This window comes from Rhinatrema bivittatum, chromosome 1 (assembly GCF_901001135.1).
Source record: "Rhinatrema bivittatum chromosome 1, aRhiBiv1.1, whole genome shotgun sequence".
NCBI classification, from domain to species: Eukaryota; Metazoa; Chordata; class Amphibia; order Gymnophiona; family Rhinatrematidae; genus Rhinatrema; species Rhinatrema bivittatum.
The window spans coordinates 116,440,994-116,459,503 of NC_042615.1; the positions used below are offsets into that span (position 1 = coordinate 116,440,994).

At 40.4% G+C, this 18,510-nt stretch overlaps 1 protein-coding gene across 2 annotated transcripts in view; it reads left to right on the forward strand.

Moving 5' to 3' along the window:
• SNX25 (sorting nexin 25) overlaps positions 1 to 18,510 on the forward strand; it is a 421,458-nt gene that overhangs the window by 174,532 nt on the left and 228,416 nt on the right. For both annotated transcript variants that reach the window (XM_029586797.1, XM_029586849.1), the window contains exon 5: positions 531 to 717. In XM_029586797.1, the coding sequence (XP_029442657.1) occupies positions 531 to 717 (187 nt within the window). The remainder of the gene's footprint in view (positions 1 to 530; positions 718 to 18,510) is intronic.

Sequence of the window (18,510 nt, forward strand, 5' to 3'; positions counted from 1 at the left end):
GCTATTTGAAGGATTCTCAGTATATTATATGGAATGCCCTCCCAGCAGATGTGAGGACAAAAATGGTAGTGGAATTCAAACAGGAATGGAATAAACAGAGGATCCATAGTGGCTAGAGGAAGAAAATGAAGAGCGGAGATAACAGGTGGTAATTTTGATATAACATTTCTACAAGGAGGTAACCTGCACAGAGCAGCAGTTAGAACATTAAAAACCATGCAGAGCAGATTGGATGGAAAGTTTTGGTCTCTTCCTGCTGTCATTTACTATGTTACTATGTTAGTCTTGTTAGTAACTGAAGTACCATAGAAAGCAGTTTTTTAAAACTTGATATACTGCCCATCAAAGACAACAAATATCTTTTGGAAACAGCATTTCTAAAATATTGCAAATGATGGATTGGTTCCCTGTTCTAGTATACCATCTTGTTTCTAGGATAAACATATATTGATGGTATCCCTTTAATTGATCTGTATTTGTTTTGTCTTTGAAACAACCTTATATGTATTTTTGCTTGTTGGTTTCCCCAGTGCTGAAACCTACGGTAGAGCTGCTGAGTGATCCTGATTATATTAATCGTATGCTGCTTACCCAGCTGCAGTACAGAGAGCAGATGAACGAACACCACAGGAAGGCCTACACATACGCTCCTTCATATGAGGAGTTCATCAAGCTCATTAATAACAGCTCTGATGTTGAGTTCCTGAAACAGCTAAGGTATTTTAATATTGATTTACAGTAACATTAAAAAGTAACCATGCTTCACATGATCTATTACTAAGAGTTGGATAAATTGTGATCACTAAAAAAAAATTTGTGGGGCAGAGGAAAGAGGAGGAAGAATGAAAGGAGAGTGATAATAGCACATGTCTTATGAATATAGTAAAAGATAGAATGTGTTTAACACGTTTAAGTTGTACAGAATTTAATGTACAAATGATCCAAGTTTTGGACTTTATTCATAAGGGTTCATCATCATCTAGCCCATCTCACTTGAGCCTGTCAACTCAATTGGAGTTTATAGGAGCACTGCTCGACATGACTTGGGCAAGAGCTTTCTTCTCACAGCAGAGGATTATCATATTGATATCCACTGTGGAGAGGGTTCAATAGTCTGTAGACATTGGCATGGAACGTTTTGAGGTTGTTGGGCCTCAGGGTATCAACAGTGCCTGTGACTCCTTTCGCACGTCTTCACATGAGAGGAGCCCAAATGTGTCTCAGATTGCAGTGGCAGCAAGCCATTCAAGATCTTTGAGAGAGCATCTGGATCATCCAACTAAAGGACTTCTTGGCTTGGTGGCTAATCTTTTTCAATTTAGCCAGGGGGTAAACCCTTCCAAACTCCTCCAGTTCAAATTGTCCTGACTATGGATGTATTCATTCTGGGGTTGGGGTCCATATAGAGGAGTTGTGTATCCAAGGCCTCTGGTCAGCTTAGAAAAAGCTTCATCATCTAAATTTCCTAGAGCTAAGGGCAGTTCAGTACAATGTTAAGAGCTTTCAGAGATCAGTTGGTCAAAAAGTGATTTTTGTCCAGACGGACAATCAAGTGGCAATGTTTTATATCAGCAAGCAGGGAGGAACATAATTGTCCTTCTGTCAGAAAATTGTCCAGATATGGGTCTAGGCCATTTCTAAAGGAGTGTTCCTTGGGGGGTCATATATTTGGCAGGCGGGAATAATGTCCTGGTGGACAGGTCCCAGAATCCCATGAATGGTCCCTGGACTGGGGGGTAGCAAACCAGCTATTGTGCGAATGGGGCACACCCATGGCAACCTTTTTGTATTCTCTCAGAAAACAAAGGTGTGAACATAAAAACATCAGAACTGCTATACTAGGTCAGACCAAGGGTCCATCAAGCCAAACAATCTGTTTCCAACATTGACCAATCAGTCACAAGTACCTGGAAGAATCTCAAATATTAAATTCCATGCTGCTTATATCCAGGGATAAGCAGTGGCTTTCCCCCAGCCTACCTGGTTAAGAATGGTTTATGCACTTTTCTTCCAGTAACTGCCTATACTTCAGCCTCTGGCAATGAATTCCAGAGTTTGTGTGTTGAGTGAAAAATTTTCTCAAATTTGTTTTAAATGTGCTACTTAGTAACTTCATGGAATGTCTGTAGTTTTTGAAAGAGTAAACAGATGTGCATTTATCTGTTCCACTTCACTTATGATTTTGTCATATCTATCCTCCAAGATGAAGAGTTCTAACCTCTTTAGCCTTTCCTCATATGGGAGTCTTTTCAGCTTTATCATTTAAGACACTTCAATAAATTGTCCACCAAATTAACTTAGAAATTAAAAAATGGCCAAGATTGTGCCAAAAAAGGTGCCTGACTCTGGCCAACATTCGTCTCCTAAAGGGGCTTGTCAATGTGGCCAAATCAACAATATTTTTATCAATCTTCTTGGGAAGTGGAATACTTCAATTGTAAGCAATATCTTTCATATTGGGAGCAAGGACGCTATAAAAATATCTCCCATGTTTGTGTTCATCGGCTGTAATACTTTCATCCAGCACTCATAATATTCTTTTGAAAGAAATCCAATATAAAGTGTTCTTAAAGTGTTTGCGATCTTGCTCAGCAGTATTAAAGGTTATGGCACTTTATGTCCGGGTTTGGCATAGAGTCCAACAGGATAAAGATCCTGCATGGGACTAAATGCACAATTGAATCTTTGAGTATAAATCCCTTGTGTGTTAAGGAAGAGTATAGTGATAGGAGTATACTACCATCCACATGGTGGGGCCGCTTGGCAATAGTGATCATAATACAATCAAATTTGAATTAATGACTGGAGGAGGACAGTAAGTAAATCCGTAGCTCTAGCACTAAACTTTCAAAAGGGAAACTGATAAAAAGAGAACAATAGTTAAAAAAAAAATAAAAATAAAAAAAAAATTGAAAGGTGCAGCTACAAAGGTAAAATGTGGGCAACAGGAATGGTCATTGTTGAAAAATAACATCCTAGAAATACAGTCCATTTTTATTCCATGCATTAAGAAAGATGGAAGGAAGATCAAACAATTGCCAGAATGGCTAAAAAGTGAGGTGAAAGAGCCTATTTTAGCCAAAAGATCTTCATTCAAAAATTGGAAGAAGGATCCATCAGAAGAAAATAGGATAAATAAGCATTGGCAAGTTAAATGTAAGACATTGATAAGACAGGCTAAGAGAGAATTTGAAAAGAAGTTGGCCATAGAGGCAAAAAGTCACAAAAACATTAAAAAATATATCCGAAGCAGCCTGTGAGGGAGTCAGTTGGATCATTAGATGATCGATGGGTTAAAGCGGCACTTAGGGAAGATAAGGCCTTTGTGGAAAGATTGAACAATTTCTTTGCTTTGGTGTTTGTTGAAGAGGATGCTGGGGAGATGCCCATTCTGGAGATGGTTTTCAGGGGTGATGATTCAGATGAACTGAACCAAATCATGGTGAACCTGGAAGATGTGGTAGGCTATATTGACAAACTGAAGAGTAGTAAATTTACCTGGACCAGATGGTATACACCCCAGGGTTCTGAAAGAACTAAAAAATGACATTTCAGACCCATTTCAATTAATTTGTAACATATCATTAAAATCATCATTGTACCTGAAGATTGGAAGATGGCCCATGTAACCCCAATATTTAAAAAGGGCTCCAGGGGTGATCCAGGAAACTATAGACCGGTGAGCTTGACTTCAGTACCGGGAGAAATCATGAAAACTGTTATAAAGAATAAAATCACAAAACATTTAGACAGACATGATTTAATGGGACACAGCCAACATGGATTTACCCAAGGGAAGTCTTGCCTCACAAATCTCCATTTTTTTGAAGGGGTGAATAAAGATGTGGACAAAGATGAACCGGTAGATGTTGTGTACTTGGATTTTCAGAAGGCATACAACAAAGTCCCACATGAGAGGCTTCTAAGACAACTAAAAATTCATGAGATAGGAGACAATGTCCTTTTGTGATTGCAAGCCGATTAAATGGTCTGTTTTCACAGTGGAAGAAGGTAAACAGTGGAGTTCTTCAGAGATCTGTACTTGGACTGATGCTTTTTAATATATTTATAAATGATCTGGAAAGGGGTATGATGAGTAAGGTGATCACATTTGTGGATGCTACAAAATTATACAGAGTAGTTAAATCTCAAGCAGATTGTGATAAATTGCAGGAGGACCTTGCGAGACTGGAAGATTGGGCTATCAAATGGCAGATGAAATTTAACATGGACAAGTGCAAAGAAATGCATATAGGGAAAATTAATCCTTGCTGCTGTTACACAATCAGATCGATACTGTAATGTGCGGTTGAAGATTTCCCGTCTGTAACGTGCTGTGAGCGCACAATTCGAATGCGTAAGGCGATCCAGCGATAGTCTCCAGTTTCACGCGTCCTTAGTGCTTCTTAAAACAGACGCACAACCCTTTCCGCACCCAGCATGTATATGATATGTAAATGAACGAATTAGCTGTTTAATGAAGGAATTAGCTATTCCCCTCCGATACTGTGATGCGCGCTCAGATTATCTCCTTTGTAACCCGCTATTTTGCCGCGTCCTTAACCTGTTAGTTTACCGCCTACCCTCTACTTTGTGTTAGTGTGGTGTTCGAAAATTAAAACGGGAATAAAGTGTAAAAAATGGGGGTAAAACCAAAGGGAGTAAAGTGTAAAAAACCATGGACGACCTCCATATTAACATTGCAGCGTAAGTTTATATATATTATATTTGTTATATATATTATATTTGTTATATATATTATATTTGTTATATATATTATATTTGTTATATATAATATATTTGTTATATATATATATATTACATTATATTTGTTCGATGTAAAGCGCCACCCCAGGCGTCTGTTTGCGTTACACTGTGAACCGATGTGGTGATATTGATGAATGTCGGTATATAAAAACTTTAAATAAATAAATAAATAAAAAATATATGTATAAATACCTGTCACTTTCCTGTCACTTTCCGAATCCCCCAGGCGTGCGGTCATCGAGGCGGCGGCGGGAGCCGCCGCCTCTGACCGCACGCCTGGGGGATTCGGAAAGTGACAGGTATTTATACATATATATAAACAACTTACGCTGCAATGTTAATATGGAGGTCGTCCATGGTTTTTTACACTTTACTCCCTTTGGTTTTACCCCCATTTTTTACACTTTATTCCCAGTTTAATTTTTGCCTTGCTTCGGGAGGGGGGGAACCATCCACTTCCTGGTGCCTGTCATTTCAAATGTCATTTGAAATGACATTTGAAATGACAGGTACCAGCGCACCCAGGATACTGTATAGGCGCTGTATTAGCGCCTATACAGTAAAATGGGTTGCGCGGGCCTAACGCTTGCCTAACGCTTCGCAGACGCGGCATGCATTTGCATGCAATAGGTGAAGAGAACTGTGCGTGCGGGGAACGAGGGTGCGTCTGGCACTGCCGCACTCTTTCTAACGCGGCATAACTGTATCGACCTGAATGTTAGATTCTGTCTTAGGAGTTACCACTCAGGAAAGACTTCTAGGCATCATAGTGGGTAATACATTGAAATCATTGGCTCAGTGTGCTGTGGCGATCAAAAAAGCAAACAGAATGTTATGAATTATTAAGAAGGGAATGGCAAATAAAACAATGGATGTCATGATGCCTCTGTATTGCTCCATGGTGAGACTGCATCTTGAATGCTGTGTGCCATTGTGGTCGCCACATCTCAAAAAAGGTATGGTTGCACTGTGGAAAGTGTAGACAATGGCAACCAAAATACGGATCATGGAATGGCTGTCCTATTAGGAGAGGCTAAGGAAACCTGGACTATTCAGTTTGGAGAAGAGATGACCGAGAGGGGATATGGTAGAGGTCTACAAAACCATGAAGGGAGAGTTATTTACTCTCAGATAGTAGAAGGTCTAGGAGGCACTCCTTGAAGTTAGCAAGTAGTTCATTAAAGCAAATCAAAGAAAATTTCTTCACTCAGCACATAGTTAAGCTCTTGAACTCATTGCCAGAGGATGTGGTTACAGCAGTTAGTGTAACTGGGTTTAAAAGATGTTAGGATAAATTCCTAGAGGAACAATCCATAAACTACTATTAAGCAGTAGTAACCTGAGTTTTATTTAATGTTTGGGTACTTGCCAGGTGACGTGGATTGGCCACTGTTAGAAACAGGATACTGGGCTTGATGGACTCTTGGTCTGATCCAGTATGGCATATCTTATATTCTTATTTTGGTCACCCTTCTCTGAACCTTTTCTAGTTTCACAGTATCTTTTTTGAGATGTGACCAGAATTGCATACCGTACTTTACGTACAGTCACACCAGGGAACAATAGAGGCATTATGATATTCAGTTTAATTCTGTTTCCTTCCTAATAATTCCTAACTTTCTATTTGCTTTTTTGACTGCTGCTGCATAGTTGTCAAGGATTTAAACCTATTGTCCATGATGCCTAGAAGTTTTTCCTGGGTAATGACTCCTAGTATGAAACCTAACATCATGTAACTACAGTTTGGATTATTTTTCCCTTTGTATATTATGTTGCAATTTTCTATATTAAATTTCATCTGCCATTTGAATGCCCAGTTCTGTAAGGACCCCCTGCAGTTTCTTACCATCTGTTTTTGATTTAACAACTTGTAATCTTGTTTCTGCAAATGTGATCACCTCACTCATTCTCTTTTCCAGACCATTTATAAATGTGTAAAAGAGCACCAGTCCTAGTATAAATCTCTGGGGCACTCCATTATTTACCTTCCTTCTTTGATAAATCTGAGCATTTGTTCCTACTCTTTCCTATCTTTTAACAGTCTCACAATCCTCAATAGTACATTGCCTCCTATCCCATGACTTAATTTTTTCAGGAGTCTCTCATAAGGGACTTTGTCAAATGCCTTCTGAAAATCCAGAAACACTATATCCACCAGCTCACCATTATCAACATGTTTATTAACACTCTTTAAAAAAAAAAAAAAAAGTAGCAGATTGATGAGGTAAGACTTCCTTTGGGTAGATCCATGTTGGCAGCAGCCAAAAAGGCAAATAGAATGTTAGGAATTATTTGGAAAGAAATAAGATAACAAAACTGAAAATATAATGCCTTTACATAGATCCATGGTGCAACCACACCTTGTGTTTTATACAGTTGTGGTTTCCAATCTCAAAGACATGGCGGACATAGAAAAGGTACAGATAAAAACAAGAAAAATGACAATGGGGATAGAAAAGCTCCCTTTATAGAAAGAGGCTCAATAGAGTAAGGATCTTTAGCTTGTAGAAAAGACAATTTTGAGGGGATATGATTTGAGATTTATAAAATCATGAGTGAGGTGAAATAGGTAAATAGGGTACGGTTATTTAACCTTTCAAATAATACTAGGATTAGGAGACTCTATGAAACTAGCAACCAGCAGATTTAAAACAAATGATAGGAAGTATATTTTCACTCCATGCACAATAAAACTATGGAATCTGTTGCTAGTTAATATGGTCAAGGCATCTGTTTCGGTGGGAATTCCAAAGAGGTTTGAACAAGTTCCTGAAGGAAAAATCCATCAGTTATTAACCAGGTAAACTTGGGAAAGCCAGTACTCATCTCTGGGATGAGATACAAGAAATAGATAAATTATTGGGGATATGCCGGATACTTGTGACTCGGATTGGCAAACATAGGAGATAGAATACTGTACTCAGTGGTCCTTGGTCTGATCCAACTTGGCACTGCTTATTTAGGCATGTGCATTTGTTGCTCGATTTCTTTCGGCATGACATGTATATCTGATGAATGGATAGTGTGCTCACGAAGTGAATGGTGAACATGTATGTTATGCATGCACCATTCGTTTATGTATGCACACTATCCATTCATCAGATATGTGTATTACCGAAACGAATGGAAAAACAAACGCACATGTTTACTGCTTATGTTCTTATTAAATATATTCAGTAATTTTGTTCTTTAGAATGGTTTCTACAATTTTTCCTAGCATCGACATCAGGCTCACTAGCTTCCTGGATCCCATGTTAAAGATTGGGGTTAACATTGCCCATCCTCCAGTTTTCAGGTAGAATAAACAGTTTTAATGATACAAACTACTAGTCATAGGTGTGCAGTTTCATTTTTTATTTCTTTCAGATCTCTGAGATGTAACCATTCAATACAGGTGATTTGCTATTCTTTAGTTTGTCAGTCTGCTCTTACACCTTCCAGGTTCACTATGATTTGTTTCAGTTCTTCCAAACTATTGCCAATAAATACCATTTCTTACATGGGTTTCTTTCCAACATTCTCCTCAGTAAAGACCGAAAAAGTCAGGCCCCATAACCAACCACAATTACCTTTCAAACTTCTCAACTACATTTAAAGAAATTTAGTCTACTAAACTACAGTTTAATCTAACTTCTTTCAAAAGGGAGCCCTTTAGTATAGACAGACATCCCTCAATTTGCAGTGCAACTCCTATACTCACCAGCTCAGTTCCTACTCCAGAAAAGATACTCAAGGCAAATTGGCTTCAGATGGCTTTGTTTCGAGTTGGGACCAGGGCCTTCTGTATGCATATGTTCCCAGTTCTCTCTTCTTGGAGACTTTGTTGAAACAAAAAAGACCCTCACGGTTCAATGTGATATGTTATGTGCTTTACAAAAAACTTAAAAAAAAAATGCACAATACACTGTTTGCGGGATGAATGATTGAGAGGATCGGGATGTCTACTCTTATTTGGTTTTTTTTTTCAGCAAACATGTTTAGAAAGAGTAGGACTATAATTCCTCCTGGCTTGCTGACATCCCTTTATACTTAGATATTGTTGGCACTTTTTGAGCAGGCAATTAATCATGTAATATCTCTTTATATCATTATGAAACTAAGAAGAGATCAATTTAGGGTCTCTTTTCATGCAGATGTTCACCAGGTATTCAGTCAGGCTGGAGAATTCCCCAACGTTCATCAATCAAGAGGGTTTTGTTTTTTTTTCACCATCCTAACATCAGGTTCCTGGTCCTCCCAGCCTGGATGTCAAGAGGATAGTTCTACAAATTCCAGATCTTTTGAAGGATTTCTAGTTTCTTTTTTTCTTCCTTGAGGGACTCCACAAAGAACTCCTATGTTGACATATAGGTGGTTTTACCTTGTGGTGTGAGGAAAAGGCCCTAACTAGGTTCTTTTTCCTGCTCCACACAAAAATTGCTCGATTACTTTCTACATCTTTCAGAGTCTGATCTTAAGACCAACTCATTAAGAGTTCATTTTAGCACAATCAGTGCTTAACACCATATAAAAGGTAAACCCATCTCTGTATAGCCTTTAGTTGTCTGATTCATGCAAAGCTTGCTTCATTTGAAGCCTCCCATTCTGTCTTGGGACTTCAATATGGTTTTGACTCAGCTGATAAAAGCTCCCTTTGAGTCCCTGAACTCTTGTGAGCTGAAAGTTCCTGACCTGAAGGCTCATGTTTCTGGTGGTGGTTACTTGTACCCATAGAGCTGGTAAATTCCAGGCCCTAGTGACATATCTACATTTTACCATGTTTTTTCACTTTTGGTTGGTTCTGTGCATTTATCCTAAGTTTCTTCCTAAAATAGTGTCAGACTTCCACCTTAACCAGTCAATGGTTCTTACATCATTTTTTCCCAGGCCACATGTTCACAAAGGTGCACAAGTGCTACATATTTTGGACTCTGAGAGCCTTGGCCTTTTATTTGGAGAAGTCTGAAACTCTTAAAGTCCACCTAGTGGGTTTTTTTTTGTTTTGTTTTGTTTTTTAACTTTGACACCAGTAAACCTGAGATTGCTGTTGCCTAGCGCACACTTTTTTAATTGGCTAGCAGATTACAACTCCTGTTGTGACCAGACAAGTCTGAATCTGGTGAAGTATGTCAAGGCTAATAGTGTGAGAACAGATTGAGAAACCAGCTTAATGAGTGGATGGTGAGGGTCACGTAATATGTATGTTGGAGGAAAGACAGGGGAAGAACTTGATTGCTGGGATCATGGGAAAGGGTTTCTTTCAATTGGTCTTTGTCACTTCACAGAAGTGAAAAAGAAAGATGGCTGTTAAAATTTAAAAAAAAACAAACAAAAAACCCAAAAAACTTGAATTCCTATGGAAGCTGTTAAATGTCTCATTGCTTATCCCACAATGTTCAGTAACTGTTGGAGGCCCTTTTGTTAATCCTTGTTAGGCATAGAATAAATATATAGATAGTGTGGCATTTGCTTTGTGTGTGGTTGTTTCTCCTGTACCTTCCCTTCTATGCTTTGATAGTAGCATTCATTTTACCTTTTTAGATCTTGCTTAATTACAGAGATAGGTTCATATGCAACAAGGCATGTTTTGATGGAGGCAGCTGAAAAAACATCAAGAGAAACTGAGAATTCTCCAACATGGTTCAGATCTGAACAGATGTCTCAGATCAAACATTGGGTCTTCTGAGTTGGGTTGATGGGTGTGTAAAGCAATATGCACAGCCTCTTATGTCTTGATACTGAATAAGTTGGAGTGAGGTTTCCTTGGTATTTCTGGTAGGAAAAAGTGTTTGTGGAGGGCCCTGGTGGGAAGAATGAGAGCTTCTCCTCTTTGCAGAAATTCTGATTGAGACCTTGAGGCAGAAAGACCCAACTGAGAGCCTAAGCACAAGTATGTGCAGGCATAATTTTTGTTTTGTTTTTGTCTCCCTTTTCCATTCCAGGAGAAAATGATAAAATGTATCTCTTTCTAGTGTGTAGACAGATGGACTCATGACCAGTGGGTTTATGCTCCTATGCCAGCAGATGGAGTTTGAGCAAGCTGAGCAAGTTATATTAACCCTTCAGTGACCCCAGCCTGCCAGTATTCTCCATCTCTAGTAGATGGTGGACATGCATCTTCTATGGAGATTGCTTTGAGCTTTTTGAAAGGAGAAATTTGAAATTCTAAATTCAGGAAAAGAAAACCCTGCTCTCCTGTGGTGAAACCTAAATGTTCCTCCCCCAGTTGAGAATCCCTGAGGTGATTTCTCTGGTCCTCAGAGGTGTGCCTTGGTCTGGTAGCTGGGGTTCCCGGTGTGGACTTAGCTACTAGTTCAGCTGAAAGGTAGCAGGTGCAGGAGGCAGAGTGTGGCGGTGACTGCAAATGCCCTCTCCTCCACAGCCGGAGACCATCTCTGTACTCAGCCAGTAAGCGCTGAGCTCAGGTAAGGTTTAAAAAGAAAAAAAGAGGAGAAAGTTTTACTTGAATCGGAGACAGAGGGGTTTCAGTACTTCCTCCGTTCTTGGCATGCCATGCCGATGTTCATTCTCTCTCCCGCTGGGATTGGGAAACTGGGTAGCATGGTGGGTTAAGCATCCCCCAGTGGGCTAGGCCCCGCACTTAGGCTTTTTTCTTGCATGCCAAATGGTAGGCTGCGGTAGCCGTTTCGCGCGCTCTTGTGCATGTTCTGTTGCCCTCTGTAGGCCATTGGTGTGTACAGTGTGTTGGCTCTGTGCACGCTTTGTGCACTCTGTTCTTGGGCGCACTTTTTATGTGCACAAACCTTTTTACGCGCTTAACTTGACGTACAGGTTGTGTGCGCCTTGCCGTGCTTTCTTCTAGGCACTTATTTTTTGGGCGAATTTCACTTTTGAACGTTAGCTGTTCCAATGCACGTTTACTGCAGCGATGGTGCCAATAAGCAAGAAGCCTAAGCGTCCACCTATTTGTGTTGCCTGTCATATTAGTGCTTCTCAGCCTGACCTGGCTTCTAGTCAGTGCTGCTCAGACACCTATTTATTTAGGTGTTTTATATACTGTCATCCCAGAATAAGATCACAATGGTTTACAAAATCTCAGTTTATAATCTTGGTCAACAATCACATATCTTCCTTGGATTTTACTATGCCTGTCTCTTCCCATTCTGATAATGGGTTGGTCATGGCCTTGACTAGGGGGATGCCAGATCTTAGCTCTCCCTTCACTGGCTCCTCTGCTGGCAAGGGCAGTTCCGAGGGACCAGCTCCAGTTCCTTCTGGGCTTGGTCTGCACCCAGCTGCTTTTTCTTGGGTGGAATTTTTTCAAGGCTTACAAGCCTTTCTTTAGGTGCAGTCCTCTGCTTCCCCCATTTCTGACTGGTCAGACTCAGTTGGTGGCTCCTCCCTCTTCCATCCCTAAGCTTATTTATTTAAAAACTTTTATATTCCGTTTATATCAAAATATGTGCTAAATGGATCACAAAAGTGACTGAAAACAATATATTAAAACATCAAAAATAAAAACTCACAATACAATAAACACACACATACAACACTGCATAATAAATCAAAATTACATAACATTAAATATATTGTTTCAAAAGCCTGCCTAAAATGTTCAGCCTTCAACAGCTTTCTAAACTGCTTTAAATCATCAATCAAATACAGTTCTAATGGCAGGGCATTCCACAACATAGAGCACAAGGCAGAAAAAAATCTTTGGCGCATTTCATTTAAATGTAACATCTTAATCGTTGGAATTGCTAAAAGATTTTGATTTAAAGATCTTAATTTTTGCTTGGGAATGTAGTTTTGTTAACAGTTTGACAAAACTAAGTGCATCATTCTTCAAACATTTATATACTAATGTTATAATTTTGAACCGGATTAGATACTCAATGAGTAACCAATAAAGTTCTTTCAGAAAAGGACGAATATGATCACGACATTGACAACAAATTATTAAACGGGCTGCAGAATTCTGTAAAACCTGCAAAGCTCGCAAACTACCAGGGAATCCAGTGAATAATGAATTATAGTAGTCTATGGTACTAATCACAAAGGCATGAGCAAACAATCTAAAATCTATCTGATTCAAGACAAATTTCAAATGCTTTAAGAGACTAAATTTATAGTAACCAATTTTTAGAATATTTTGAAAATGTTGAAATGACAAGCAGTTGTCAGTAACAGCCAAATTTTGAAATGACTCTTTAAAAGGAACAATGACATCAAATAATTTCAAACATGTTAGATTATGGGTATTCAAAAAATCAGTTTGCTTTGAAAAACAAATTAATTCAGTTTTCTGTAAATTTAAGATCAAATGATTACTTTCCATCCAGTTACTAATTGCCTGCATGCAAGTATCAATTTTGTTAATCGAGCGAAGATCGATTAACAAAATTGCAAATTGTCTGCATACATCTTATAGGGGACCTGAAGGTCACCTAATAGAGAGCAAAGAGGCCTCATGTAAATATTAAAAAGAGAGGCTGCCAAAATAGAACCCTGAGGGACCCCACTCAAAACGGGAATCCAATCAGACAACTCACCACCTATACACACTCGTGACGGCGCAAGTCAAAATAGGATGAAACCATTGGAGAACCATTCCTGATATCCCAATATGCTCCAACCTCTGTAATAAAATAGAATGAGATAGTGTTGAACGCTGATGCTACATCAAGAAACAGACCTATTACTGCCCCACCTTGATCTAAAATTTGTAACAAAAAATCTGACACTGATCTAAGAAGGATTTCAGTACCATGATGAGGCCTGAAACTACACTGACAAGGATACAGAATCTGATTAGCATCAAGAAAGTTTTTTTTTCCTCAATTATCTGACTATCTTTTCCAACAACTTGCCCATAGAATACAAATTCAAAATAGGGCGATAACTTGATGGCTGATCAAGAGGTAAATTATTATTTTTTAAAACAGGGCGAATTGTAGATTGTTTAAACTTTAATGGAACCACCCCTGATTTTACTGAGGAATTAAAGAAACAAATGTACTACCAATTTCTTCCTGCAACAAGTAAAGTAGGAGAAATGGACATGGGTCCAAAATACAATAAGAGTTTTTTCACAGTGCCAAATAAAAGGAATGCCAAAGGTTCTGAACCAAAATTTGAGATTCCTTATGCTGACTAATAGGACCTAATCATTACCCAATATTATCAATTTTAGTCTTTAAAAATTCAGCAGAAGAAAAATTAGTCAGCTGAGTTTTGGCATGGGTGATTAACCAAACATTTAACTGATCTAAATAAATCAGCAGGGCGATATTAATGTATTTAATATACTTGTAAAATAACGCTTCCTAGCTTCAATATTAGCCGTCTTATATGCCCTATGACTTTGCTAAAAGAAACTGAGCAGTCTCTTCAGATTTCAACTTTCTCCAAGATCTTTCATGCCGCCTCATTATACATTTAAGCACTATTATGGAATTATCAAACCATGGAACTCTACAGTTTAAATTTCAGCATATTCGCAAAACCATAGGAGCACACTCATCTTAAATATCTTCTAAACGATTAGTAATCAAATCTGCCATGTTGTCCACATTGTAATCAAGATGAAAATTATTATTAGATACCCAACATGCCTTAAATTTTTCTAAATCTGATGATCTCACCATATGCCTACTAAAATTATTAGATCTCTAATGATTTTTCAAGACTAAAGATAACTGAAAGCAAATCATATAATGGTCTGTCCAAAGAACTGGCATAACAGAGGAAACCACACTCTGCTGCTTAGTCACAAATTCCTCTGAGCAAACAATTTGGTCTAAAATATGACCACTGCAGTGAGTAGGGGATGTCACATGTAAAAATAAATTTAACGAAGATTAAAAAAATCAGTACACTAACTATAGACGCCTGATGGTTTACTGTCATGGTGCAAACTTAAATCACCAAGTAAAATTAATTTTGGATACTGAGTAAGCAAAGAGTTTATAAAACTCATAATTGTCAGATCATTTGCAATCACTTCAGGAGGGGTAATAAATTACTGCAAAAAGAATATCATACAATTTTAAAAACAATACTCTCACTTGTATGACCTAATTCGTACGACAATATTTTTAAATTAAAAACATTTCTATAAAATAACAAAACTCTTCCTCCTTTCCTCCCTTCCCTATTATGAAAGAGATAGGAATAACCATCTGGACAGTTCAAATTTAACAAAGGCATATCCGAATCGGATAGCCAACTTTCAGTAAAGAATTATAAATCGATTCCATCTTCTACCGTAAATGGTAAAACAATATCTAACTTCGGACGACTCGAGCGAACATTGATATACAACGTAGATTAGAAAGTTCACCACTGTCCAACTTATCATAATTACCAGAGCACTTCGGTATAGGAACCACAGTTCGGGTCCTCTCTGTATAATGATTCTTCAATATGTTTAAAGGTCCATAACAGCCTCTTCCTAACACTACAGGGATTGAATACATTTGCATCTCACTGGTAAGGTTAAAAAGTAACAACAACCAACAATAATTCCCACATGGTTTCCGGCAAAGGGACCATTAAAGGGACCCGGCCCTTTACTGTGGCCTGTTGCCAGCGGGCCCATGCTTTTTAAATGGTCCCACAGGATGCTGCCAGTCCATTGATTTTGTAAAGGGGATGGAGCCACCCACCAATTACTGCAAAGAGAGAGAATCCTTCCAATACAGGTTAAGCAGTTCAAATAAAGTGCACCATGCAAAATAGCAGATTAGCAGCAGATTAAGTGCTGGAGCTCGCCTCTACTCCCTGTGGTGGTTCCGACAGGAATCCGGTTGGCACTGATGAGGTTTATTCTGTTTCCCAGGAAGATGGGGAAATTCCTCCAGGGCTGGAACCATATCGAACCATGTTGTGGTTCTTTCATAGAGATGAACTGCCGGCCCTGATTTCCCAGACCTTGCAACCGCCTGGTGTTCCTGGTTCGGATGCCATGTCAGAGCCGAGGAAGAATCCCATTTTTGTTTCCTTGTGTAAAGCCTCTTGTTTTTTCCCAGTGATGGATGCCTTCCAGGAACTGATTGATCTGGAATGGGATGCCCCAGAGGCAAATTTTAAAGTGGGTCGGACATTGGAAGGCCTGTATCCCCTGGATCCGGCTGTGTGAGAAAATTTACGTTTTCCCAAAGTAGATGCTCTGGTATGTGCTGTGTGTAAGCGGACGACTATCCCCATAGAGGGAGGAGCAGCCTTGAAGGATGTACATGATAGGATTGAGGCTATTCTTAAGCAAGCCCTTGAGAGACAGTGGTAATGAATTTACAGATTGCCTCCTGTTGCGCCCTAGTGGCGAGATCTTGTTTGCTCTTCTCTCAGGAGGTTGATGAGTCTGGAGGGAATTCCAGAGTGTTTATGGAGCTTGCTGCTGCCTTTTGAGCACACGCAGGCTGTGATTTGGTCTGGACCTCGGCCAGAGGAGTGGCTTCGGTGATAACAGCCAGGTGTCATTTCTGGTTGCAAAATTGGTCAGCCGATGCAGCTTCCAAAGCCAATCTTACCAAGATGCCCTTTAAAAGCTCAATCTTGTTTGGTAGTGAGTTGGAGAAACTGGCCAGTAAGTGGGGCGAGTCTCTGGTGCCTCGCTTGTCGAAGGGTAAGAAACAGTTACAGTGCCCCTTTGGTATGAGGGGTTCCAGGAGTTTTTGTCCCTACAGAGAGATGACCTTTCAGTGGACTCAGCATTTTGGTAGGTCTCAGTCCTTTCATCCCTGACAGCCCAAGAGAGGAGCGGGCTTGGGTAGTGGACCTTCCCAAGCTTCCCAATGAAGGTTTGCCAATCCACTTTCTGGAACAGAAAATAGGGGGACATCTCTCTCTCTTATCGAAGGTGGGTTGAGATCATGTCAGAACAGTGGGACCTGGAGGTGATACATGACAGATATACACTGGAATTTCGCACTATTCCTCGGGACGTGTTTATGATGGCCCCTTGCCACTCCCCACAGAAGAAGCAGGCAGTGGAGTTCATGCTTCAAAGGCTCCTCAGACTGAGGGCTGTGGTTCTGGTGCCCATGTCTCAAGAAAGTATGGGGCGATTAATTTTCGAATGGAAACCTTATGCTCTGTAATAATGGCAGTGCAGTCGGGGGGAATTTCTGATCTCATTGGATCTGTCAGAGGCTTACCTTCATATTCCCATCCGATTGGAACACCACTTTCTATGCTTTGTGGTATTGGGGTGCCATTATCAGTTTCAGGTGCTGCCTTTTGGTCTAGTACCTGCATTTGATCGACTGATTCGAGCCAAGTCTCAGGAAGAGAGTCACCTGGTGATACGCTAGATGTTCTCCTTATTGCAGGAGCTTGGTTGCTCTTGGTCAGGTTCACCACCCAATCTTCAAATATCCCAGTTGTTGAAGTATCTGGGGTCCGGTTTGACACTGGCCAGGACAGAGTTTTCCTACCAGAAGTTAAGAACCAGAGATTGATGTCGCAAGTGCATCAGTTAATTAACACTATACGCCAGGTGGTGTGATCTTACCTATAGGTACTCAGCTTGATGGCAGCTACCCTGGAAGTGATGCCGTGGGCAAGAGCGCATGTGCATCCTTTTCAGTGTGCTTCATCTCGTTGGAACCCGCAATTTCAGGATTATGCGGTTCGGCTCCTCTTGCCAATGGAAATCTGCCCCCTCCTCTCATGGTGGTTGCAGGCAAATCATCTGAGTAAGGGAGTTACCTTGTCCTCTCCAGCCTGGTTTGTACTCACGACAGATGCGAGTCTCCATGATTGGGGGGCTCACTATCTGGAGTTAACAACCCAGGGGTGCTGGAATGCCGAAGAGTCCCCTGGAACATCAATCACCTGGAAGCCCTGGTGGTACGGCTGGCAGCCACAGGTTCACATGATGTCGCACAACACGATGGTGGTCTATATCAATTGCCAGGGAGGAACCAAGAGCCAGCAAGTGTCACAGGAAATAGGCCAGCTGATGGAATGGGCGGAAGGTCATCTGCAGATCTCAGCCTCTCACATTGCAGGAAAGAAGAAGCATAAGAGCGGACTTTCTCGGCAGGAAGAGTCTGGACCCAGGAGACTGGGTATTGTCAGCTGAGGGGTTTCAGCTGATTGTGGATCGCTGGGGCCTTCCTTTCCTAGACCTGTTGGCGATTTCTCGAAATGCGAAGGTTCCTCGCTCCTACAGTTGCAGAAGAGATCTTTGGTCCCTGGGATTAGATGCTCTTCTACAGGTCTGGCTGGAAGACAGATTGCTTTATGCCTTTCCTCCATGGCCCTTGTGGGCAGGATAATTCGCAAGATCAAAGGCTACAGGGGGCTAGTACTCTTGATGGTGCCAGACTGGCCCAGGCATCCATGGCATGTGGATTTGTCAACTCCTGGTGGAGGCCCCCCTTCGTCTTCCGCACATGGATCTGCTTCAGCAGTGACCAGTTCTTCACGAGGATCCGAATCAATACTGTTTTATAGTTTGTCCCTTGAGAGGGCTTGCCTGTTAAGGCGTGGTTATTCCTCTGTAGTGATTGCCACTTTACTCTGCACTCGCAAGTTCTCCACTTCCTTGGCTTATTTGTGGGTTTGGAGAGTTTGAGGTCTGATGTGAGGAGCGGGGTGTTCTTCCTCATTCAGTTAAGATCCCTCTCATTCTGGATTTCTTGCAGGATGGATTGAATAAAGGCTTGGCCCTTAATTCCTTGAAGGTGCAGGTTGTGGCTCTTGCCTGTTTCAGAGGCCTGATGAATTATGTGCCTTCATCTCAGCCTGATGTGGCCTGTTTTTTTGAAGGGCGTGAAGCACCTTAGGCCTCCTGTG